This window comes from Zalophus californianus, chromosome 9 (genome assembly GCF_009762305.2).
Source record: "Zalophus californianus isolate mZalCal1 chromosome 9, mZalCal1.pri.v2, whole genome shotgun sequence".
Taxonomy (NCBI): domain Eukaryota; kingdom Metazoa; phylum Chordata; class Mammalia; order Carnivora; family Otariidae; genus Zalophus; species Zalophus californianus.
This window is the reverse complement of record NC_045603.1, coordinates 124,861,669-124,887,722: the sequence shown is the minus strand read 5'-3', so window position 1 is coordinate 124,887,722 and position 26,054 is coordinate 124,861,669. Positions and strand designations below refer to the sequence as shown.

At 44.1% G+C, this 26,054-nt stretch overlaps 1 protein-coding gene across 2 annotated transcripts in view; it reads right to left on the bottom strand.

The window, feature by feature from the left end:
- The window catches only part of RSU1 (Ras suppressor protein 1), a 201,604-nt gene that overhangs the window by 131,256 nt on the left and 44,294 nt on the right, over window positions 1-26,054 (bottom strand). For both annotated transcript variants that reach the window (XM_027594154.2, XM_027594155.2), the window contains exons 4-7: window positions 16,583-16,703; window positions 9,724-9,842; window positions 7,989-8,071; window positions 7,601-7,715 (exon numbers count right to left, since the gene is read on the bottom strand). In XM_027594154.2, coding sequence (XP_027449955.1) covers window positions 7,601-7,715; window positions 7,989-8,071; window positions 9,724-9,842; window positions 16,583-16,703 — 438 coding nt within the window. The remainder of the gene's footprint in view (window positions 1-7,600; window positions 7,716-7,988; window positions 8,072-9,723; window positions 9,843-16,582; window positions 16,704-26,054) is intronic.

Sequence of the window (26,054 nt, the reverse complement as noted above, 5' to 3'; positions counted from 1 at the left end):
TTGTCACAAATGGGATGATTTCATCCTTTTTTATGGCTCTATGATACCCCACAGTATATATACACCACATCTTCTTCAGACGAACGCTTACTTTTGAAGTTAAAAGATCTGAACTAAAAATCTGATTTCGTCAGGATCAAGCCATGTCAGTAACGTAGCTTTGGTCAAGTCACAATCTCCCTATACACCTTGGTTTTGCCACCTTTAAAACGTGGCCAAAGAACTTTCCTTGCCTACATTATAGAACTGAGATTAAAGTCTAAGAAACTATTCAGTAAACTATATTTCATGTAAAAACTGAGGTATTTACGTAATTCCACCTAGCCTAAAAGTCACTTCAAAAACATGTTTATGATCAATGGCCAAATTCAATTTTGTACAAGTAGCATACTTCATAATTCCATGAAGTACTCACCACTCACTGCTCTATTAAACTGGTGTATCATGAAATTTGGCAACCATTTCACAGATGAACTATTATGCCTTTGGAGGTATGTATTTTTTTGAGTATTTAATCCAGAGAGCCTTTCCCCCCTATAAAATACTGTATTTTTATATTTTACTTTGTCCTACAATGGATGTAAAGCAAAATCATCCAAGGGGCACCTGGGGGGCGCAGTCGGTTAAGCGGCCAACTCTTGGTTTCAACTCAGGCTGTGATCTCAGGGCCCTGAGATCGAGCCCTGCATCAGGATCCACGCTCAGCGTGGAGTCTGTGGAAGATTCTCTCTCCCTCTGCCTCTGCCTCTGCCTCTCCCACTCCTGCTCTCTCTCGAAAATAAATAAATCTTAACAACAACAAAAAGCAGCCAGCGGTCCTACCCTTGGTTAGCCTGGTGTAGCTATCACAGATTGTGGCGGAGTTCGTCCCACCTTCCAGTGTAATTTGTGTAATTACAAGTTTATTATTAAAATTGTGACCCTGGAACTGAATGGACGGCACTGAAGCCCTAACTTCCTGCCAGGCCTCTCATGCACCCCGAGTGTTTGCCACGTGGAGCTGCTCCCCTGGGCCTTCAGTCTCCCGCTCCCCTGCTCTGCCCCTGTGCTGCTTCCCGCGGTCCACACAGGAAGCTCATGGACAGCCATTCTTCTACCCACAGGTTAAACCAACCCATCAATGTGCTCCGGAGACTGGCTTTCTGACCTTCTTCCTGTGAAACACGTGGGGCGCGGGCAACGGCTATGCTTAGACTGTTTGCGATGAGCCCCAGTTTCAGAAAACTGGCCCCTAGGGAGTCAAAATTTTATAGTATAAAATTCACCGTGTGTGTGTGTGTGTGTTACATGTACACAGACACACACACACCTGTGTACCTATGTTCATTGACCTCGTACTTACTGAGCAGTTGTACTTACTCCTGGAATGGGGCTAAGTTCCAGATGTGGATTATTCTTTAATCTTCAGAACAACACTATGACCAGGGACTACTACGAGCCCCATCCACATAAGGTGCAGAAGGTAGAATAACCTGTCCAAAGTCAGAGAGCACTGAACCCTAGCCTGGTGATGAAGAGGAAAGCCTCTACATCCTATAGTACACATTAAAACATGTGTTGTTGTTGTTTTTAAACCTCTGGTTAAGATACCTGGGAAGCAACTGAATAAAAATAACACCAAACACAATAAACAAGACACTTACAATCTGGGACTTGATTGATCAAAAAGAATACTGCATTTCCTTCTTGCCTGCCTCCATAAAGAAAGAATTCTTCTTTTGCTCCTCAACTCCCATAAAGAAAGGAATTAAGAGGTATAACACAAAGGGTTTTTTAGACTGGTATCTCCTTTCTTTCTTAATTCTGTTCATTCTACGCAATTATAACTGGAGGAAAATTCTCAATTCCTGACATCACTTACTCTTTGAATGGAATGAGTGTTTGTTTCCACTCTTCACAAATAGGCTAGAAAGGATACATATGCTTCTCCTATTTCTGTAATAAAAAATCCTATTGATTCCTGGCATACAAAGCAGGACACTCCGCCTGCTAGACCCAGGTGATGCAGCACTGCACACGTCCCTCCCACGGGCTGCTTAAATTGCTGTAGATAACGGTTCCAACGTCTAAACCCCTTTGCTTCACTGCATGCCTAGCTGACCGACTTCCTTCCCTTCTCCAAAGGCAATTACCTGGGGGACAAATGCAGGAGAAGAGGTCCCGGGACTGTCTAGAAGCCAAGAAACCAGAAATGATTCCAGCAAGAACAAGTCAGGGGACCCTGGACAATTTAGCAGAGACCATGCAAAGACATACACTGCCCATCTTCAGCTCAGAAGACAACAGCTGTCTTGTGCATGAGAGAAAAGGCAGAGCGGAAGAGAGGACAGCTCAGAGACCACCAGCTCTGACATCACCGTGAGGCTGCCGTCCACTCTGGCGTTCCGTCTACTTGGACGCCTGGTCAGGGCATGTGCCCTTCCTTCCTCCCTAGCAATGCAGGCCTTTTCTCCACTCCACTCACTCATTCTTCCACTAAATACAACAGGGTGAAACTTCACTTAGTCATTTCGCTGTTCTTTTGAAGAGACTGACTATTGGCTGCAAATACGGGTCCCAAAGAGACCTTCTTCGGATTCAGACAGACTCAGAGGAAGATCTCAGCTGTGTCTACTTCCTGCTTTCACTGGCAGAATTGAACTGCACGTGCCAGGAAAAACACTTGTCCTATGAAGCGAAGCATGCCCACTGCACGAGCATGGAGGAGTCACTGTGGGGCCAGCCGGGGGACCCACAGTCCCTGCGCTGGCCGCAGATACCTGCTTGGGAGCCAGGCTGACTCATCAAGGTCCCCAATCCTTCTGGCTTTAGTGTTTAGGAACTAGAGAGCTTCAAGGCTCTATCATCTATGGTCACACCCATGGAATCTCATCTACTCGGTGCCATTACATTTAGGCTGACAATGCCCCAAATTATGTATTAGCCCAGACCTCTCTTCCAACTCCAGACCCCACTATCCAGGTGCCCTCTCAATGAGACATCCGAAAGGCATCTCAAATTTAGGATATCCACAACTCAGCTCATGACCAGCTCCTCTCCCCCCCACATCTCCCCACCCCCTCCCATTATCTTCCCCACCCTTTTAGCTCCCCAGACGCAAAACCTCACAGTCAACCTCCACTCTCCCCCTCTCCCAAGTCATCACTAATTCCCATTTGTTCTGCCTTTGAAACAGACCCAGAATCTGACCATTATCACCATCTGAATGAAAGCAGAAGGGCTGCCTTCCTTCTGGAGGCTTCAAGAGGAAATCCATTTCCTTGCTTTTTTCAGCTTCTGGCTTCTGGAGGCTGCCCACATTCCTTGCCCCAGGGCCCCTTCCACAATGCATCACTTCAACCTCCTGACTCAATCACGGCATTTTCACCCACTATCTCTGACCCCCCTGCCTCCCTCCTCTAAAACTCATATGATTACACTGGGCTTACCTTGGTAATCCAAGGTAAGCTCTGCACCTCGACATTCTAAATCACGTCAGCCAAGTCCTTTTGCCATGCAAGACGACAAATGCCCAGGTTCCGGTGACTGGGGCAAGGGCGCCTCTGGGGGCCATTATTCAGCCTGCCGCACCACCTCACGCAGAGCAAAGCCCAAGTCCTTACAATGCCCACCAGTTCCCACGTGGTCTGGTCCCCACCTCCGAACTGAGCTCACCTCTTCTAACTCTCCCCTCGCTCACGGCATCCCAGCCATGTGAGTCACGCTGTTTCTCAACACCGGACCGTCTCAGGGCCTTTGCACGCGCTGTTTCCGCTGCCAGGAAAGCTCCCTCCCTCGTTCAGGTGTCTGCTCAAATGATACCAGCTTCTGAGTGAGGCTTTCTCTGCTGACTCTGTATAACAGAGGAATATCATCACCTTCCCACCAGTTGGGACACTCCCTTCCATGCTAATTTTTTTCACAGAGCATTATCACCTGATGTGCTATTCATCCGCGCATCTGTCCTCCCCCAAGGCAGGATCACAGGCGTGTCTGTCCCTTGTCATACCTCCAAGAAATAAGCATGAGGCTAGGGCCCAATAAACAGTTGATGAATAAATGAATTTTACTTTACTGGAGAGTAAGTTCCTTGAAGACAAGACCTGGCCTAAAGCAGGAACTTAATAAATGTCTGAATGAGTAAAAAAAAAATGAATGGGTGAATGACAAACCCAGTCTGCATCTAATTTGCTATAGGTATATGGACCAACATCAAATCAAATGCATTGCTGCTTAGCCATCAGGCACAACAGGTAAAATAACTTATTCAGGATTTGCAACAAAAGTAAAGTAATGTAATTACAAAGAAAAAATTCCAGCCAAGCCCCTAATTTTATTTTGCTGTGTCCCTGAACATTTTAGACCTGACACTTCAGAACTTATCTGGATTCCTGTGCTTGGTTCAAATACTCTTACCAATAAGGCTTCAAGTTGTTAGACAGAAATCCCAAAAGCACTTACTTCACTTATTCTGCTACATAAAATATGAACATACATAGGAACATATGATCATTATCCACATTTGAAGACGCACCCAGGAGCAAACCTGCAGCCAGGGGATGCTGTAGGGACACACAGAACCCACTTCAAGTTCATCGGTCCCTAGCTCAGTCATCAGCCAGCCAGGGCAGCTCCAGAGGCTCACCTCAGCCATCGAGGACAAGTCGAAAAAGACATTCCCGCTGTGGCTGGATGGCTAAGGGAGGGGCCAGGGCAGCGGGGGGAAGGGGGAGAACCCCACAGACAAAGCAACCGCCGGGGAACCGCCGAGCCAAACAGCACCTGTGTCACTGAGGGCACCTCTTCTGCTCCCTGCAGTGTCATTACGGTCCCGCTGCTGACACACCAGCCCGGCTGGACACGCTGGAGTGGCTCTTCCCCTGCTCCCCTGGGGAGGCGAGCCAGCACTGGGCTTGATTCACACTTGGAAACCGCTTTCTGGGAATCCTTTTGTGGGCACGAACGGAAACGAGAACACCACGGTGGTTAGGAATCCTGACCGGGAGAACAGGCCGACAGGGTTCGAATCAAGCCTCTGTGACTCACTAGCTGTGTCCCGATGGGTGTCCCTCGGCTCCCGTCTTTTTACCTCTAAAAAGTCGGCTTACGAGTCTTACAATTACGGGAGATAGAGCAAGAAAAGCACTCATCACAGAGCCCTTGGCACCGGAGACCTTCATATGTACTGGCTATTACAATAGCTATCATTATATTCCCATGTAGTATATTATTCTTGATTCTGAGAAAAAAAAATCGCCGTTCAGAAATAAAGAATACATCTGTCTTCATCTTTAAATTAGATTTGTAATAGCTACTCCCAGGAGTTTATCATTTATTTCCAGCTAAGTATTTGCCTGTAACTAGGGGAAGCTGCCACCAGGCAGAAGTTGAGATTAAGCTTGCCTAGGTGTGCCTTAAAAAATAAAGTCATTTAGTGACTTTCTCCTCAATTCTACTCTTGAATAAAAAAATAATAATAATTTGTTACTGGAGAGCTTAACAGAAATGTTAGATAAATATAACTAGATGCCATATTTAAATAGGATAAGCATTATGAGTTAAGATTTTTAAAATACAGAAGTACATAGGTGGGTGGTCATCTGGGTTTATTTTTCTAACAAAGTAGCATCTGATAGAAATCGCAAAAAAAAAAAAAAAAAATCACTGATTAATGCCCTACATTGCCTCTTGGCTTGAAAAATGAAACAAAAGAGTAACAAAATATACTTTAAAAAAAAATTTCTCTTAATCATAATAACCAAAGATGCACACCAGAAGCATGGAGTGAGCTTTTCGAAATTATGTAAGAATTAGTCTTGAGGTGCTTGGGTGGCTCAGTCAGTGAAGCGTCCAACTCTAGATTTCAGCTCAGGTCGTGATCTCGGGGTCATGAGATCGAGCCCCGTGTCAGGGTCAGCGCTCAGCACAGTGTCTGCTTGAGATTTTCTCTCTCCTTCTCTCTCTACCCCCTCTCCCTGCGCACATGTGCTCTCACTCTCAAATAAATAAAATCTTAAAAAAAAAAAGAATTAGTCTCACACATGGAGATTTTGATTTAGTAGTTCAGGGAAGAAGCAGGTATTTGTATTCTGCAACAGTCCCCCAGGTATTACTAATGCTATCCCCTATGGTTAACAATCACTGTACAAACTCTTTTCTTTTGACAACGAGTTTTTTGCCTTAAAAACTTTTGCAGAGATCTTTTCTTGATCTCCCGGCCTGTTCCTAAAGTAAGACGTGTCTACTTGTAACTCCGTGAAGAGAAGGTGTTGAGTTACTTATCAGCCCTTGAAATCAGTACAATTCCTCCAGACATTTTACAACAAAGCTGCTGAAGGAGATGGGGTATGGGGGGCTGAAACTCGACGTCTGTTCCATGAAATCATGTGAATGCTTTTCCTTTAGACCAGCACTGCCCCATGGAACATCCCGGCTGGCGGAAACATTGTGTACCTATGTTTTCCCACAGGGTAGCCATGGGCACTTAGAAGTGTGGCTTGTGGCTTCCATAACCGGAAGCACTGCTCTGGACAGACGTCAAACTCTGGCTGCGCATGGCCATCCAAGCGCCTTGCTAACTGAGGCCCTCCTCTGATTAACCTGTTCAGGACTCATTCCTTGAGCACCCACCTCAAGCCTAGCACCTGGCAGGCACGGGGGGAGAGAGAGCAGGGAGCAGAAACAAAACCCCAGCCCCCTCTCATGGAGCTTTCATTCCAATTTTTAGTAACTGGCCTCTTTCAAACCACCAAACTCATGTGAGGTAGTTGCTCCAAGAACTTTGGGTTAAATGTGTTTTTTAAAATGATGCTCTTTTGAAGCAGAAAGACAAATATTCATGGTTTGAGGAACAATAGAGTTCAATGGACGGAAGAAGTTAGAGGGCACAGACAGTCTGCACAAGCAGAGAGAAGTAAGCCCACGAAACCTTTCCAGAAGGGCAGAAGAGCCTCGGCCATGGGATAACACGCTTGAACGTTTTTCCGAGGAAGGTCCTAAGCCCACCCTGGGCCGGGTGACTGAGCAAGCAGAGTGTTAAGAGTCATCTGCCCCAGGAGCAGGACCAAAGGGTTCCCAGCTGGAACACATTTAACAATTCCCACTGGAGATGGATCAGAGGAGAACCAGATGCATGACTAGCAAAGGTATTTTCACGCAGCTGTAACAAATATTTTAGGTGCTACAAGTTTTCAAGGGACTGAAATTAAAAATTAAGAGATTAAAAAAAGTAAGAGTGATGGTTTGATTAGAAAATTTTTAAAATTTTCTTATCTAATTTCTAGCAAAGGAGGAGCCCCAGGCAAGCCCGTTACTACTAATCTTGGGCTCTGCCCCCCACCCCCACCCCCCACCCCGACACCGTGCAGGGGCTGAGCGGGCTGATCGCCCCTCAGCAGTTTCTCGGGCCCTGGGTGCCGTGTGGCTGCCTAACAAAGCAGCAGGACAGGTCAACCTGTAACAGCTGACCCCTGGGCAAGGACAAATGCTACTAGAAAGGATCAGAAAGGGCACCTCGGTGGAGGGTGCCTGCCAGGAAGAGCGAGGGTTGTTCCGAATTGCCGCACTTGGATCACTGTTATTAATTAAACCCCGAACTAAGATCATTCATCAGCAACCTTACCTAGTTCTGGGGGCAGAACGGTCAGGCGATTCCCCTGAATGTGGAGTTCCTTAAGCTGAGTGAGCTCCCCGATTTCTTTAGGCAGCGAGATCAGGTCGTTATCCCTAAGGCTGAGCTAAATATAAGAAAACAAGGAGTTGTCAAAAACAGTGTTCACGTAAAGAGGCGCTCAACAGCAACTCTCGTCCTTTCCCGTGCCCTCTCTCCTCTAAAGGCTCAATCCCCTCAATTTATTTACAAGTGCCTGCAGATGAACCAGAAACAGTAGCAGGAGGAGTGGTTGATTCCTGCAAAACAAACCGTACTCCTGCTCAAATTGACTTGATTCCACCCCTACAAGGGCTGCAGAAGTGAATTGATTTTCTAAGAATTTAGATAAATTACTTACTATCTGCAACTTTGTGAGCTTCCCAATATCTGGCGGCAGGATTTCAAAATCGTTGTCACTTAGATAGAGTGCACGCAGGGTGGCTGCAAATTAAACAGCAATATATAAACAGGGTGGCACGGAATCCAACCATTTGAGGTCTGATCAATACAAGGGAGTCAGCTTTGATTAATAACCCCAGCTCGGTGAAAAGCCTATGACACACCTAGGGCCCACAATAATAAGAAGCAGGTCAAACTTAGATTTACTGGCTTATTGTGGGGCTGGTGTGTTCAGGAAAACATCTATATCCAAGAGGACTGACACAATTAACAACTCTGGACAACAGCAGTTTTTGGCACAGGGTTGCAAGATGCTTTCAAAAAAGATAGCTATTTGTCTTCTGTTATTTCCAATACACATTTATGCTCTGCATCCAAAGGGTAACCAAGAAAACCAGTGTCACTTGTATCAACGCTGAGGACAAAAGAGCTCTATCATTGAAATGTGACTCTGTTAAAAATAAACAACTAAAAGGCTTTCTGGTGAGGAAGACCATAATCACAGTTTATTGTTTCCGTAATCAGACTAATTATTATTATTTCTCTAGCCTTAACAACAAAAACAAATGAAAACAAAGGAGCTGACATAATGACATGGAGCTTAAAACTAGAGAAACCCTAATTTAGGCAGAATATCGGTGATCAGAAACTTGTTCACAATATTACACAGTGATAACATGACCCCCAAACTATGGAAGGAGAACATTCTAAGGCATCTTTTTGATCCCTAACCAAAAAGGAGACGTATAATCAGATTTGTCTGTTTTGTTTGCTTACAGGTATTCAATTACATTCTAATGTTTTAAAATTCGACAGAACTCTATGTCAATATACACAACAAAATTTCCTTCATGGCCCAAGAAAATATTTTAGAATTGGCTTCATGTGCTTGACAAAGTCTGGGAATGAGAATATGCATAAGGTTATAAATGAAATTTTGGAGACGAGCTCAGAAAATTCAGAATCGCTGGATGCCATACGTGTTGTCACTATTTGGAGAAGCAGAACACTCATTTAAGGAAAGCAAATCTTTCCTAAATATTTTGTGAGTTCTCAGAAAAAAATCAGTTTTTCCTCATTTTTTATGAGTAACTGCAGCAAGAAATTTGTTTGCATAGAACACAGGTGAAAAGATAAGGTGTGTTTATCTGTGACAAACAATTTCTTCATGTTTGATTGCATACTACAGACAAAATAGACTACATCAATGAGATTACTTTTCAAAAGACTTAAAACAAGAATCCTGCTTGGAAGCGTCAAAAAATTCTGTTAGTGGTTTATTAAGGGTATTTTTATAAATAATTGGTTGGAATATCTTTGGGGACATAGCTTACAAATGGTTAACAGCAACACGGGAGGACACACACATTATCATTTTTTTTTTGGCATGCTCTTTAAAAAAGAAAAGTCAAGTTCTTTAGCTAAATGTGAGACTTGATCTCATTTAGGTACATAATCTCCATCCGGAAGTTAATATGACATTACTAAGTCCACTTGAGCACAATGGTGTCAGGTAACTATATATCAAATATACAGACTGCTGAGCTATGAAGGAATATTCAAAAGAAATGTGTGAAGAAAAAAATACATACGTCCAATAATTTCTCTTGGAGTTCGGGCCCTGGCAAATAAATTTCACTTTCAGAACGCAAAGTACCATTTTAAGGAGATTTATAGAATTAAAAGTTTCTTACTAAGGTAGAAGAAGTTTCCGGGAAGAGAATTTTCATTCAAGTTGTTGTAAGTCAAATCAAGGACCTCAAGAGCTGGGAGGGAGCCAAATCCTCGAGGCAAAGTGTTTAGTCTATTCATGCTGTGGTTGGGGGGAAAAAAAATCCAAGACGTCACACACAAAACATACATTCAGACAATGCTCACATCACCTCTGTGTCACAGGCCTACGAGCCGTATGTGAGAGACTGAAAGCTCAGAAGAGGCCATAATTCTGCCATCACTTTATGTTCTTTTAACCAACACAGTAATTGTAGTCAGAGAATCTCCATGGTCATGGAATATTTGAAAATGTCTCATTTTCTGCAATGGTGATGCTTACTGTGTTACAGAAAAATTTCAAATCATCACAAAGTATCTGTCCTTCTAGAGAAGAACTTCCTCATGTATGTAGCAATAATAATTCCTCAAAAGACACAGAGTAAGTTTGTAGTTTTTAGACTGTTGGCTTTATTTCATTTATTCGTCCCAATGGGAGGGAAAAAAGAACCACTTTTTTTGTTCTGCAACTACTAACGTTCAAAATGAGCCAGGGGCTGAGGGGGATGGAAACAGGGAGTTGTTGTTTAATGGATACAGAGTCCGTTTTGCATGACGAGAAACTTCTAGAGATTGGCTGCACAACGATGTGAATATACTTATTGCTATAGAATCGTACACTTAACAACGGTTAAGACAGCAAATTTTATGTCACGTGTATTTCATCATAACCGAAAATCAAAATATTATGTGTATCTCCAATGAAATCTATTTTCTTATTTTCTTCAAGACCCTTATTTTTTTTTTTAAAAGATTTTATTTATATGACAGGAGAGGGAGAGAGAGCATACACAGTGGGAGCGGCAGGCAGAGGGAGAGGGAGAAGCAGGCTCCCTGCTGAGCAGGGAGCCCGATGCGGGGCTTGACCCCAGGACCCTGAGATCATGACCTGAGCCGAAGGCAGATGCTTAACTGACTGAGCCACCCAGGCGCCCAAGACTCTTATTTTTCTTAATGTGGTTCCCTTTGAACATATTTAAAAGAGGATTTAAAAAGAAATTTTTTAAAGATTTTATTTATTTATTTGACAGAGAGAGACACAGCGAGAGCAAGAACACAAGCAGGGGGAGTGGGAGAGGGAGAAGCAGGCTTCCCGCGGAGCAGGGAGCCCGATGCAGGGCTCGATCCCAGGACCCTGAGATCATGACCTAAGCCGAAGGCAGACGCTTAATGACTGAGCCACCCAGGAGCCCCTAAAAAAATTTTTTTTTAAACTTTGCATTTTATTTCGGCACAGGGAATGATTGAGGTTTTAAAATTAACATATAATGTATTATTTGTTTCAGGGGTACAGGTTTGTGATTCATCAGTCTGAAACAATTCACAGCGCTCACCATTTTTTTTTTTTTAAATCTAATATAAGCTGAGATACTGAAAGGTCGGAGAGACTGTGATGCTAAAATAATTCTAGGCCTCGAGCCTTCTCACACTAGATATAATCCCGTCCACACCTGCCAACCACCCACCAGCCAGGCCAAACAAGAGCTGACAACACAAGAGGAAACCAAGAGAAAAGTGATTTCTACCTCTTGGGTAGAAAAGTCATTGGTTAACTTTACACTTAATAAAATGACCTCCATACAGGGCACCTGGGTGACTCAGTCAGTTGAGTGTCTGCCTTCAGCTCAGGTCATGATCCCAGGGTCCTGGGATCGAGCCCCGCATCGGGCTCCCTGCTCAGCGGGGAGGCTGCTTCTCCCTCTGCCTGCCATTCCCCCATTTGTGCGCGCTCCAGGCTCCCGGGAGAGCTTAGAGCAGAGGCAGGGGCAGAACAGAGCGAGGTGAGATGAGCAGTCTGGCTCTAGCGTTACTAGCCGGATGGCCTTGGGGAAGTGAGTCAGCTGCTCCGAGACCCAGTTTCTTCAACTGTAAAATGAGGACAGCCATACCTTCCTAGCAGGATGGGCAGGAGGATGAGAGCTGAAAAATCTGAAGCCCGTAGAAAGATCTGTGGCTCGCAAATCGTTCCCAAGAAACGAGAGCTGGAACCAGGTATTTTTCACCAAGTCATTCTTTGAGAAACGCTGTGCCTCAAACAGGTAAGCTCACCCTGGGAGAAGACCACTGCGGGCAGCCTGAGTTATCCAGTGTGGTTTTCCTGTTTGTGTCCTACCAGCGGACCCTCACATCACTTCAGTGTTCTCAAAGTTGCTTACGGCTCCTTCGCACCATAATGGTATAAATTCTTTTGATGGCCCCTGGACATTTTTCCCAGTGTGTTTTGGAAATGGCAAAGTGCCTGCATGTGATGTAGAAATTTGTAAAACCAGGTAGTTGAAGGCTGGTCAGCCTCTTTTTTCTTTCTCTTTTTCACAAGCTAGGAAGGCCCTTACTTAATGCTTCCCTTTCTAGAACGTCCCGACCTCCAGAGGTCCTCTCGCGTTCTTCTTGCTTCAATAAAACCTTCTTAGCTAAAGGTAACAATTTTTCGTATATCCACAGTGACCCGCTCACACACTCAGCCCAAAAAAAAAAAAAAAATCCAAATTTGTGAACACTCAACAACACGCTTGGTGAAAACTTCTAAGTTTCACAAGATGAGCTCCAGCATCTCACTGGGTCAAAAATTATTCCAGAGGAGTTGGGGATGGTGTCTCTGCAGTCAGATTATCCCAGAAATAATTACCGACAAGTAGCCAATGTGGCTTTATATTTTGTGGAAATTAACTCTGTAAAATGAACCACGTTTAAAGAATTAAAAACATAATACAACTTGACTTATTCACATGGCCTAAAAATCCTCTCAGGCCTTGCCATCATCAGAATAAACAGCAAATACTATATAAAATTTTAAAAGCAACTTCTGGTTGAGCATGCTGAACGAAATCTGCCTATGTGTGGCCTAAAGGCTCTGCTGTAGGGTCTCCTGTGTGTATATACATAATTTTTATTTTAATTCCAGTAGAGTGAACGTTCAGTGTTATATTAGTTTCACGTGTGCAATTTAGGCACTCAACACTTCCACATACATCACCCGATGCTCATCACCACAAATGCATTCCTTAATCCCCTTCACCTGTTTCACCCACCCCCACCCCCATTCTGCTCCCCTCTGGTAACCATCAGTTTGTTCTCTACAGTTAAGAGTCTGTTTTTTTGGTTGGTCTCTGTCTTTGTTCATTTGTTTCTTAAATTCCACAAATGAGTGAAATCATATGGTATTTGTCTTTCTCTGACTTACTTCACTTAGCATTATACTCTCTAGGTCCATCCATGCCGTTGCAAATGGCCAAGATTTCATTTTTTTATGGTTGAACAATATTCTAATGTGTGTATATACACCCCTCATTCTTCATTCATTTATCCACTGAAGGACACTTGGGTTACTTTCATATTTTGGCTATGGTAAATAATGACGTAATAAACATAGGGGTGCATAAATCTTTTCAAATTAGTGTTTTAGTTTTCTTTGGGTAAATACCCAGTAGTGCAATTGCTGGATCATAGGGTAGGTCTATTTTTAATTTTTTTAGGAACTTCCATACTGTCTTCCACAGAGGCTGCACCAGCTTGCCTTCCCACCAACAGTGATGAGGGTTCCTTTTTCTCCACCACCTCACCAACAGCTGTTGTTTCTTGTGTTGTTGATTTTAGCCATTCTGACAGATGTGAGGTGATATCTCATTGTGGTTTTGATTTGCATTTCCCTGATGATGAGTGATGCTGAGCATCTTTTCATGTGTCTGTTGGCTATTCTGGATGTCTTCTTCGGAGAAATGTCTGTTCATGTCTTCTGCCCATTTTTTAATTGGATTATTTGCTTTTTTGGCGTTGAGTTTTTTGGTGTGTATATTTTTATTTGAGCTGCTTACTCTAAGGAGTCCTCTATTTATGACTTGCCTTAAACAGGGCTATGTAGGTATAATTCTTTATGCCACTTGAGGACAGAAATATCCTTTACTGAAACTCACGTCAATTCCTCTCCCAGAGAACGAAGAATTTTTGTTCAAACTTTGACAACCCCATCTATACAGCTATGTAATTACAGAAAGCTTTACACAATCAATAGAATACCGAGAGCCCAAAAATGCAAACAGCTCTGAAAACAACAGAGGGAACTAAGATGCGTTTGATTAAAAAAAAAAAAAAAAAAAAAAAAAAAAAACCTTTGTAACTCTGTCCTAAGGTACCTCCAACCCAACCAAAAACCACCTGAGCTCATGATGTTCTTTCCACAACTGTCCCCGTCTTTACTTCCATTTCAGCTGCCCACGACAGACCCCCAGGCATCACCCCATCCCATCAGCTACTGTCTTGTCGGTTTTATCTCCTATTTGTCACCTAAAACCCCTCCCCCGCCTTCACTGTCACTGCCCAGTTCTCCTGGAATGCTAATCTCCCACATGCTTACGGGTCTCCTGACCTCTAAGGCTACTTACCCAACCCCCCCCCTCCACATGACCTTTCACATCCAAACCTTTTCTCATAGCTGCTAGTCGGCTGTAAAAACTCCTCCATGGTCAGCAGGACAAAATCAGAGCTCCTTTCCTTGGCACACAGGGCCCTTCATTAGCCTTTGCCTCCCTGCAGTTAGAGACCTGTGTTTACCGTCTGTTTCCCCACCTGTGATGTACGTGCCATAAAGGCTGGACAGCTACTACCCAGGACAGTGCTTGACCCTCCGCTGGGAGCTCAGGAAGTACTCAGTAAATAAACAGCAAGCATTCATGCTTCTTCGTCCGGCCTCCTCCCTTACCTTACCGCTCCCTGCCTCACACTTTACACTCAGCAACACTCAACGACCTGCAGCTCCTGGAACGTGCAGTACCCTGAGCTTTTGGTCCTGTCCTTCTCCCAGGCTGAGGCGCCTTCCCTCTGCTTCTGAGTCTGAGAAATTCGTTTCCCTGCATCAAGTTTCAGCTCAAATACTGCCCCCTGCAGGAATCCTTCTGACAGCTTCTGCTGTGGACTGACACCCTCGTCCCTGTCTCCACCACCTCGGGCGTGTCAGTGGCCCCACGGAGACTCCCACTGCTCCCCAACAGCCGGCTCTGCCCCATACTTAAGGCCAGGGACTGTGATTTTGACCACTGAGCCCCAACACGAGCAAGGTTCCTGACACAGATCACAGTCACGAAATAAACGAAATAATAAATAAAACGATGATGATGAGGATGGTGGTGGTGATAATAGCTAACATTTCCATGGTGCTTACTACCCGCCAGGTACTGCTCCTAGCGCCTTTTATGTGAAGAACTGGTTAAATACATGAATCAACAAATTAACAGTAAGAATGTATCAAATTTTTTTTTAAGACTTTATTTGAGAGAGAGAGAAGAGAGTGAGCATGAGCAGGGGGGAGAGGGGCAGAGAAAGAGGGACAAGCAGACTCCCCGCTGAGCAGGGAGCCCGATGCGGGACTCGATCCCAGGACCCTGGGATCACGACCTGAGCCGAAGGCAGAAGCTTAAGCAACTGAGCCACCCAGGGATCCCAAGAATGTATCTAGTTTTATGCGTCCAGTAAATACATCTAGTTTTAGCTTCTGGCTTACATACAAATTAAACATAGGACTTAATAATTTTCAAAACAAAGATATAAACAAAGGATCCTTTCTTTTCTGCTTTGCCAGATGGGTGTACAATCTCTGTATTTGTAGGGGGGAAAAAAGCCATCTGATTTAGTGACGCCCCCCCCCCCCCTTTAAGCGCTACTTCCCCTCAGACATCAGGAAAAAGAATGCTCATGGATCTTTCCAAGATTATCTAAACCAGAGCGAACATAAAATGAGTGTCTAATCACACTCCCCGTGGAAAGAATGAGCTCGACTAAAAATCATTCCATGAATAAGGTGTTTTTTTTCGTGATTGCTTCCTATTAAATTGATAAATACCTGGCCAGCTTCTATCACCATTCCATGTAAACCACTAACTAAACTAGAGCATTTAATGGTTATAATTTAATGAATATATTGCTTCACACGGCAGATGAAGCATGAATGGGTAGCTTCATCTAACAGCTACAACAGTGAAGCTGGAATTCGGGAGCCCAAGTTCTGGGGGCATCTGTGGTGTCTGATGGAGGGGCGTGGACCCTGGATAACGGGGTTCTCCGCCTAGCTCTGTCACGAAGCTCAGGGGCACCAGGAACAAGTCAACTGAAGCTCTCAGAAAGGGCTTGACTTCCTCTACACAAAATGAAAGCAGTACCGCCTGCCCTCCCTCCCTCATAATCGTTCAGAGGGTCAAACACCGGCATGAGGACTTTGAAAACTGTAAAGCAATAGATGGTATTATTATCATTCACTGCTGCCTGGTTCTGCCACCTCAGCTGAATCAAACCTCCTCTCTTCACCTTTGCATAAAGAAAGACAGAGGATTATAACCTCTGGGCTATATAAAAGAATTGTAAGAATCAATGAGGCAGTGTTCGGAAATGTATCCTCCCGCCCTCCATAGAAGGAAGGCGCTTTTGTAAGCAATTTCTACTAAACGCAGAGAGAATGATCAACCAGATTACAACTGCTCTGAACAGTTAATGCTATGCAAATAAGTCCCTTCCTGGTCCACGTTAACTGAAATAAAACTTAGTTGGAAACAAAATACGATAAAAAAAAAAAAAAAAACTCCCTTATGGTACAAACAATTAGCTTTTCAATGACTACTCAAATAGATATGCACTACTGCAGGCCATTGAAAAGAGGTATTAAAACAATAAAACTTTTGTTAAAAACCTGCAACACAGGAAAAAACTGGAGGTCAGTTCCCCCTGGGTGATTGCATACGCGCTCCCACTCGCCCCACAGCCTGCACCCCCCTTCCTTCCTCTTCCACCCATACTCACCCCAAGTTCAGGTGTTTGAGCTTTTGAAGGCTGCTGATCTGTGTGGGCAGCTCCTCAATCTGGTTATTAAAAAAGTTGAGCACTTCCAAATTCTTCAGTTCTGCTATGTTTGGCGGGACCACTACGGAAACAAAATCGCTGAGTGTGAATACGGAGCCCCGCTCCTCGCAAGGAATGCCAGCAACACATTTTGTTTTTCTTTCTCAGGAAAGAGAGATGAAACTCGAGTATGACCATCCGATTCACATATCCGTCTTATTTTTTTTGTAGGTTTTTCTTAGGTTAGTAACTCAGTAGAGTAGAAATGGAAATGTTCCCTCAAAGGGCAAAAGAGAATTTGAGAGTGCCATCAACAGCCCATAAAAGTGAGTATTCCCAAGCACAAACGCTTTTATAATTGTCATACAATGTCTCCTAAGTACAACTGTTGGCTTCCTTCGGGTTTTTTTGTTTTTCTTTTTTTTCACCTCCACCAGAAGAAAGATTGCAAACTCCAGATCCTTCCTGGGTGATGACAGATTCGTCAAGCTGTTTCAAGAGTCGGATATCTGAAGAGCTGTTCTCTTAACACTGCACTAAATCACACTGGAAGTTCAACCTTAAATGATGAACTATTCAACCTATCTCGTTTATGATTTTGGCTTCTGGCCTTTACACCTTGATCGATACACACACACACACACACACACAGTTTACATCAGATTAGCAACAGATCAATGAACTGTTATTACACAGAAATATGAAGAACCAACTCAGTAGCATGATATGAATACCAGCTGACAGATTAAAGGTTATAATAAACGAGTGAGGGCCTAAGAGTCTTCCTTCCCTGGAGTATATACTTGCAAATACCAAAGTAAAAGCCAAAGGCATCTTTACCTCAAAAGTATTAACTCTCCATTGGTAGCGGAAAGACTCCCCACAGATGATACCTTATCCGTGCCAGTCGCTGAGTCAGTCTTCTACAAACATTTGTCACTGGCCGTCAACTTGTCCACAGTTCATGTAAACTCTCACACGAAGACTATCCAGGCTCCTGACACCATGGACATGGGCCTTGGGTCCAGCACAAGAAAGTGTCATGTCTTATGTCAGTACATTTACTTCCCGTCCCAACGGCACCCTCCGGGAGGGGCGGACAGAAGGGTACTCCAGAAGACTGGGAAAAACCGGGAGCACCTTTGCTTAGAGCTACTACACAGGTATGCGTCAAATTCCAAACAGACACTGAAACTATTTCAGGAGGTACCCCCTGCAAGAACTCCAGTGTGTAAGTCCCAGCAGAACAAAAGTAAAGAGGACAGGCACACTGTTCATTACAGTTCTGAGTCCTCGATTTCGGCTCATAAAATGTCCAAGGCATCGGTGACCTGACTTCTTTTAGAGGGAAGGCGGCCTGGTAAAAAGGCAAGAGAAATGCCTTCACCAGAGGAAGGGACTGTGGAGAATGTGAGTCAGCCTGGATTCAGACACTTGGGAGGTGGCAGTGGTCCTGATGGAAAATGAGCAAGGCGTGGATTAGTTACTGAAGTGGCTGGTTGGGGCTGGAGATAAAAGGAGAGGTTTTAATGGGAAAACTCAGGCAGCCAGAAATCACTTCCAGAAACTGTACTCTTGGACACCAACCCGGACGCGTATGAGCCCTACCTGTACAATCTGGCCTCAAAAGCACACTCTCGAGGTGTGTAGTCAGTAGCACGCTCTCTGGTAAATGAACAGTATTCACTCTGAGTAAGTGATCACAAAGAAATTCCTCATGCCTGCTGAGTCCCTGGGTGCTGTCAGCTTACCTGTTCTCTCCCCAGAACGTGAAGTTGTGTGAGGCACAGCTCTTCGGTGACTACCAGCCTGCTCCGGGGGCCTCGCACTCACCCCCGCCCCCCGTCTCACCCTCCAGCTCCCCCTAAGCTTCTCTCACAGCATTCATCCGATTACTGTGAAGAGCAATAAAGAAAGTGCAACCAGGAGAAAGTGATGATCTCAATTTAGCCACAAACCAAGAATAATGCAGCCAGAATTACGGCCACCTCCCCAAAGTTACTTTGCCAATGCAATTAAATGCTGGTCTGGAGGTATCGCCTTTTGGACAGGATGAGAGATTATTTCACTCTCCTTGCTAAATCAGTCCAATTTAAGACCACAAATTATGCTAAATGTGATGTAGGGCTTTGTCTTGTGGACACAAACAATAATCCTACATTCAATTTACTAAACCTCACCCAGCCTTTCGTGTGCATGTGAATTTTGTGTTTAAGACTCCATTCAAGCAACAGGGGGAAAATATGACACAGCTCATATTCTCTCTCAACTACGGAATTCCCCCTACCTGGCCATAATAAAAACCAGAAGAAATTACTATTCAGACCTGACTGGATGGGATAGCATTCACTCTTTCAACCAGTATTCAGAGAATGCTGCTGATGTGTACTGAGCCCCACTTTTAACACCTAGCATTTCAATACTTCTGGGATAAAGTAAGAAAGGCAAGCTATTTAAACAAAGTAAGTTACAAAAAAAGGAGTATTAGAGTCGGTAAATGGAAACAGGTCTAGTGTTTGGAAAACAAATTCTAATAAAACTGTCCATAAAAAAAAAAATAACCAGTTAGCCAGATGAGCTATGTAATAATGAAATTATACACAAACGTGACGCGAACTAACTCAGCTGTTACGGACAAAAACGGGAGCAGTACGTCCCCAGGCAGAATACTCCGACAAAATTTTTCAAAGACCTCCACATGACGCATTTGCGTGAAGCAGTTTAAAATGTTAAGTGCACAGTCAGCCTCAAGATATTCCTTATTACGCCTTGGCAACATTCCTTTCCATCAATCTGTCCTGTTTGTGACTGTGACCCCAGTTGTATACATCCACACAGTCAACACACCACCAGCAGCTGAGCGCTCAAGGGAGACAGGGGGACAGCACAATGTGTGAACACAAGAGTCTGGGCTGCACCAGGACCCTTTCAAAGTCCGCTCCCACCTGGCTTTACCATTCTACGATTCTCAAAAGAGCTGGATGACGAAAATCAATGATATGGATTTAAAAATGCAACAAATGGAGCCCTCAATTAGGAAGCTCAGTCATGTAGAACTTTGCTTATGACAGAGAATTTAGTATCATTTTCTGTCAAAAACGACGGCTTTAATTTTGAAACTCCGGTTGCTACAGGTGAGAAAGGTCCCCGATCACTCTCAGGTGTCCCCTGGCTCCCAAATGCCTCATTCTGCTTTTGTCACAGGATCAGATGACCGCTGGGAACCCTCTCGGTCCAGAGCAGAGGTGACAGAGATGGGGTCCTGCCCCCCCAGGAGCTATGGCCAGAGACTGGTCTCACATTATCTTCTGGCAGTTACAACAATTCAGACTGACACGCCCCGCAGGACACTCTTTCCATTCAAGGCCTCCTAAATTGAGAGCCTGAACGTTATTCCAGTTTCGTGGGAGAAGCATGTCACAGCCAGACTTAGCAGTCAGCCCTTGCAGTTTGGGCACAGCCTCACAACAAGCAGCCCAAGTCCCTGGGCGGGCTCACGAGTCTGGGCCAGAAGCGGACTTGGCTAATTTCCTACATTAACAACCCTTGGACAGCAGCGCCCTCCGGCAGGAAGCCTCAGCACACACTCGCTGAACACACTCGGTAGACCAGAGCGTTCCGACTGTAAGAAACAGCTGACCCAGTAACCAGCAACAGTCACCGGCCTCCCCCAACAGAAAAATCTCAATAAACGATTGTTATAGCAACTGGACCTTCACTTTAGGAGCATTTTGTTCTGAGATATAAAACTCACAATTCCACAACCAGTAACTTATTTTTAAAAAAACTGTTAGTTTACACACACAATAATAAGCAGCAGGGTATGCTCTGGAGCTGGGCTGTCCAACGTGCAGTCACCAGGGAAAATTGCATGGAGGTTCCTCAAAAAAATTAAAACTAGAACTACCACATAACCTAGCAATTCCACTTCGGGGTATACATCCAGAGGAAATGAAACGAAATCACTGTCTCCAAGAAATATCTGCACCCATGTTCACTGCAGCATTACTCACAACAGACGAGACACAGAAGCAGTTTTAAGTGTCTACCAACAGATGGATGGGCAAGGAAAATGTGGTTTATGTAGCTACAGTGGAATACTACTCGGCCATAAAAAGGAAACCCTATTTGCAACAACATGGATGGATCTTAGAGTCATGCTAAGTGAAATAAGTCAGACAGGAAAAGACAAAACTGTATAATTTTATTTATACGTGGAAGCTTAAAACATACAGATACACACATACACACAAAAACTCATGGGAAAAGAGATCAGATTTATGATTTATGATTACCAGAGGCAGAGGATGGGGGCTGAGGGAACTAGATGAAACAGTTAAGACAGAAAAAAAAAGAAAAAGGAAGTAAACTTAAATCTAGATTAGTTGAAATTAAGTAAAATTAATAATTCAGTTTCTCGGTCACACAAGCCACATTTCAAGCGGTTAGTAGCTACCATATTGGACAGCACAGACAGAGAACATTCCCTTCACTGAAGAAAGTTCTAGATAGTGCTGCTCTAGGGCAGGGGGTCACAAACTTTCGAGTACATCAGAATTACTGGAGGGCTTGTTAAAACACAGGTTGGGAGGGGAGTGGAACATACCTCAGAGTTTCCGATTCAGTAGGTTTGGGATGGGGCCCGAGCTTCCGCATTTCCAAGTTCCCAGGGGATGCTGATGCTGCTGGTCCACAGACCACTTTGATGCAGAAAACTTAATTTATTGGTGACATCAAAATCATTAATCCAGTATATATGTCCCTTACCCCCACACAATAATGCTGAGAAAGATTATCCAAATTAAGACTTCTCTGTCACCTCAGTAAGTTGAGACTTGGGGTTGATGAAAAGTGGCAAAAAAAAAAAAAAAAAAAGGGAACTCTAAATGGCTGATCCACCCAACCTGCGGGCTGCAATCCAAACATTTGCAGTCAGCGTCTGCTTCCTCATGCAGCTGGCTCATCAGCACAGATGAACAAACAAACACTACAGGGCACACCATCCCCGGGCATGGCTGGGCCGGCCAGAGACACACAGACCCAGGCCCAAGAGGTAGGAATTCTTATCATTCAAGCCGACATTGTTAGTTTGAGCTCATACAGGCAGCTAACCAGCACATAAGCACCCTCAACACATAAGCACCAAATGCTAATGAAATCTCTAACGTGAAGAAAGAGATTTTTCAGACTCCAATTTCGAGATGGAACAGCCCTCCACGGGACCAGATGAAGCAGCATCAGGAGTGACTAAGCATATCTGTTAACATGACCTCACGGGCCTCCAATCTACAGCATCCACCTTCTCAGAAGACCCCTGCCTCAAATCTTGCCCTTAAAAATCCCCACTTGTAAGCTACCGGGGAGTTCGGGACTTTGGGGCATTAGCCCCCCATTCTCTTGGATGGCACCAGACGAACAAATAGCTTATCTTCCTGCACAGCAAAAGCTCACTGTCAGCTTTTACTGGTTGGCAGTACACTGGATGGACAAACTCTTGTTTGGTTCTGTTACACCCACACAGATCTTTACGGTGAAATCAGTGCAGAGTAGTATGAATGAGGTTCAAGGAGAAAAAGTCCTAATTCCCCAGTTCATCGAACTGAGTCACTTAGCAGCAACTTAATCATGACCAAGTGTGGTCCCATTGAAGAGCTGCCCCTTGCTAAGCTCCTGGCCATCGAAACACCGAGAAGTAAATGGAGAATGCTGGGTAGCCGCGACAGCACAGAAAGACCAGCTGGGGTGCAGTCGATCTAGGGGCTTCTCGAGCAAAACCATCATATGACGCCTGAGGCAAAGAAACAAAATCACGAAGAGTGACAGGCTCTGGGAGCAGCGGGCACTGTGCAAAACATAAGGACTGGCGCTTGGCAGTGTGCAGCCTACAGAAAGGCCGGTGGGTCACACATTGGTCTTTGGAGCCATATGGTTAGCACTGACAGCGGGTCCTCTTCAGCTACAAAAGGGCAGTAAGAGACCACGCACCACGTTACCACCCACGGCTGCCAGGAAGCCAGAAGCTGCTCAGAACACATGTACGTTTTCCTCATAAGCATGGGCATGAAATCCGGAGTCGTGAACCCTACCCACCATCTCCACCAAACTTCTGAGTAGTCAGAACTACACTGTGCCTAACTGTTTTTGCAGAAGCTCCCAGACTGTTTTTTGTTTTTTTTTAATCTGGAGATTCCTGCAAAGGGGAGGCCCTAGGCTATGGCATGAAGGCCAAGGGGATGCTGCCTGCATGCCTCTTTGAAAAACTGAATTCATGGTTCAGCCATTGCCCTTCATCATGGGAAACCAGGGAGGGACGGCAAACTGCCTCAAGTGTACAAAGAGGGAGACTCAGAGCGGGTGTCTAATAGGAACCACTGCCCATTAGGGCGAAGACTAGCACATGGCCCAGCAGTGGGCACGTTCCCTGCCCAGCAATGGGTAACATGCTACAATCTCGTGCCCCTTTGCAGTGCTACTGACCCAAGGGCCTCACAACACGTGAAGACACCACCCTATGGGATAAGGTAAAGCAAAAAAAAAAATCAGATAGCACTGCCTCCCCAAACCTGGCATATTTAGATTGAAAACAAGAGACTTGATTGCCATAACAAAGGAAAATGTTCGGTCAGATTTCTGTATGCTTCTGCTGCTTTCTAAGATTTCTTGAACGGAAAAGGATAAGGGAAGGTAGAAGATCACTCAACGAGGCCAGTCATTAGATCCCTTAGACACAGTGCTACAACAAAGTTATTAGAAAAAGGATGAAAACCATGAGAATACAGCCAAATAGTGGTGATAGCAAACATTTCTTTGCCTCAATATTGGATGAATACAATACTGGTTAACAACTGTCCCCCTATGCCCTGAGTGAGGCAAGGTGGGAAGAAGCCAAAACAACAGAAACTATGGGAAATATGAATTTGTGGCATTCCTGGTCAGAGTAAAAGGACAGCCCCTTTAATACCCAATTATACTAGCTGGAGACATTAGTCTATTCCTCCCACAGAGGTGATGTCTAGACTCATTATATAGATGCCAATTCTTTCAGCAAATTAGGAATCATAGCCTTGAATGCCAGTTCAATGATTACCTATAAAGAACAATCTCTTTAGTCATGCATACAAATAATTACACTCAAAATTTTATATGCAAAAAAGGTCATTTGTATTTATAGTGATTAATGACTTTTGTTTTCTGGCCCAAAACGCAAAGTGGATAATGAACTAATTATATCTTAGCACAAGAATGTGAAGTTCAAAAGTATACTAATGATAACTAGGCTTTACAGATTTTATGGGATTTTCCCCCAAAGCAGCTATTAAAACAGTGAATTACAGTAGTTACGGGTTATTTAAAAACATAAAGTTTATGAAACAGTAAAGCAGATTCTCATTTAAAAGGATCTATATGTTCCTCAAGGTAAAAATTAAATACCAAAATATCTAAACATCTACCCAATAAAGGCCAACATCCCCGAAAATCATTATTAGCTTTATAAATGACAATAGTAATGCTACATTCAGTTAAACAACAGTATTTACTGAGCACCCACACCTAGAGGTACATACTTGTTGTATCTCATTATGGGCCTCCTTAAGATTCTGCAGCTTAAGTAATTTTACTAACCAAAAATATCCTGACTTAACTCATTGAAAAAAAGCAAAGCAAAAAAAAAAAAGGCTCTACTCTTTCAGCAACAACGAGAATAATCAATTCGACAAAAATCAGGAAAAAAAGTTACAAGCAAGCATTAAGGCAGATTTTACAGTACAAAGTCAAACATGCAAAAATATATGTCCCCGGGCTATAAAAAACGTGTACGCAAGGCCAAACAGGCCAAACAAATCTCCTAAAAAGCTGACAAGTATGGATTTCTGCCCCTCTGAGGATGCAGAATTTACTTGATTTCTGAATCTTTTATTAATAGCCCAGAGAGAACCGAGGAATGGTCCACACAATCTTGAACCCTGAATTCTTTCAGGAACATACCTTTGAAACCATACTCCATTGCTGAGGTGTTACATGGGCAGCCCGGCAGTATGTCAATAACCAGCCTTAACCAGGGAGCTGGGTCAGAGAAGCAGCATTAAGACGAAAAGCAGTGGCATTCGGTGGTCAGGGAGGAAGTGACATCTAGTGAAGGGCAAGAAAAAGGGCAGAGGCTTCTCTGGAAAAAATGCCTAAGAAGTTTCGAGACATAGTAAGAAGGAAGAGGAGAACATCAAAACCAAAACCAAAACCCACTTCAATCATTGCAGAAAGCAAGCTCACATCCTAGAGCTATCCAGGCTCTTAAATATCATCAGAATGTATTATACACACATACACTCAATCCTTGATTATGAACATGAAGGAGACAGCAGACAAGTCAAATTCACATACACACACACACACACACACACACACACACCATGCTTTGCTAATAGTTCACATCTTCTTCTACAATTAAGAATGACCTCAGCAAGAGGCCACACTGGGTTACTTCTCTTCTTTCCTCATCTTGCATTTTAATGCTGAGGATGGAGGTAATTACCTGAGGAAGAAAAGGAGCAAGGGTAAATGCCCAGGGCCAGAAAAATCCCCAGGATCCACACGGGGCTTTGTGAATGCCCCCTCTATGTTAACAATTTTGCCTTTTAACCTTTGGAATTCTCCCTGCTTTTCTATCTGAACATGTCAAGAGCCACGGGCATGCCTCCTCCACCGAGCTCCTAGGTTTATGCGGGCGGGATATGTAAAGTGCACACATACATCCTTGGCAAGGCAGCTGGGCGATGGTGAGCACAGAAGCCTGGATGCCAAGAAAAGCCCCTCACCTTCCAGCTCTAGTTACTTGACCACTCAGGACTGTTGCTTCTACCAGATATAGAGAAGGGAGTCAATAAATGCCCTTCCTTTCATGCTCAAGTCATCATATACCATAAGGTTGGCCCTTCAGTCTCATAAACTCTGGACGGCCTTACTTTTATTCTCCACATAGTGCAGGTGGTGGACAGGCAGGCTTTGTGGGAAAAGAGAACTCATCCCAACTTTGTGAAGGATGAGCAAGATTTGGAGAGGGGCAGGGACTGCAGATAAGAATCAGGTGATCAGAGAAGAGTAAATATGGACAGGAGAAAAAAAAGCTAAAGGAACAGCAAAAAAAATGAGACAAGAGGGTTCAGACCGAAAACATCTGAAAAGGAGGTAGGTGAGTTTGTTAACTAGTGGTAGGTCAATCGCAGAGTGTTTTGTCCTATTAGGCCGACTGGCAAACAGAAGAAAAACTGAAATGGGAACAAGACAGTCTCCTAGGTTTTATGGAAAATGAAATATGTATATACGGTGAAAATTAAAAAAGGGAAACCGCACTCAAACGGATTTGGGAGGCCAGCAGGGGGAGCCCTCACGCTCGACCACTGGTAGTCAACTGGGGATCCAAGAGCAAAAGATGGAC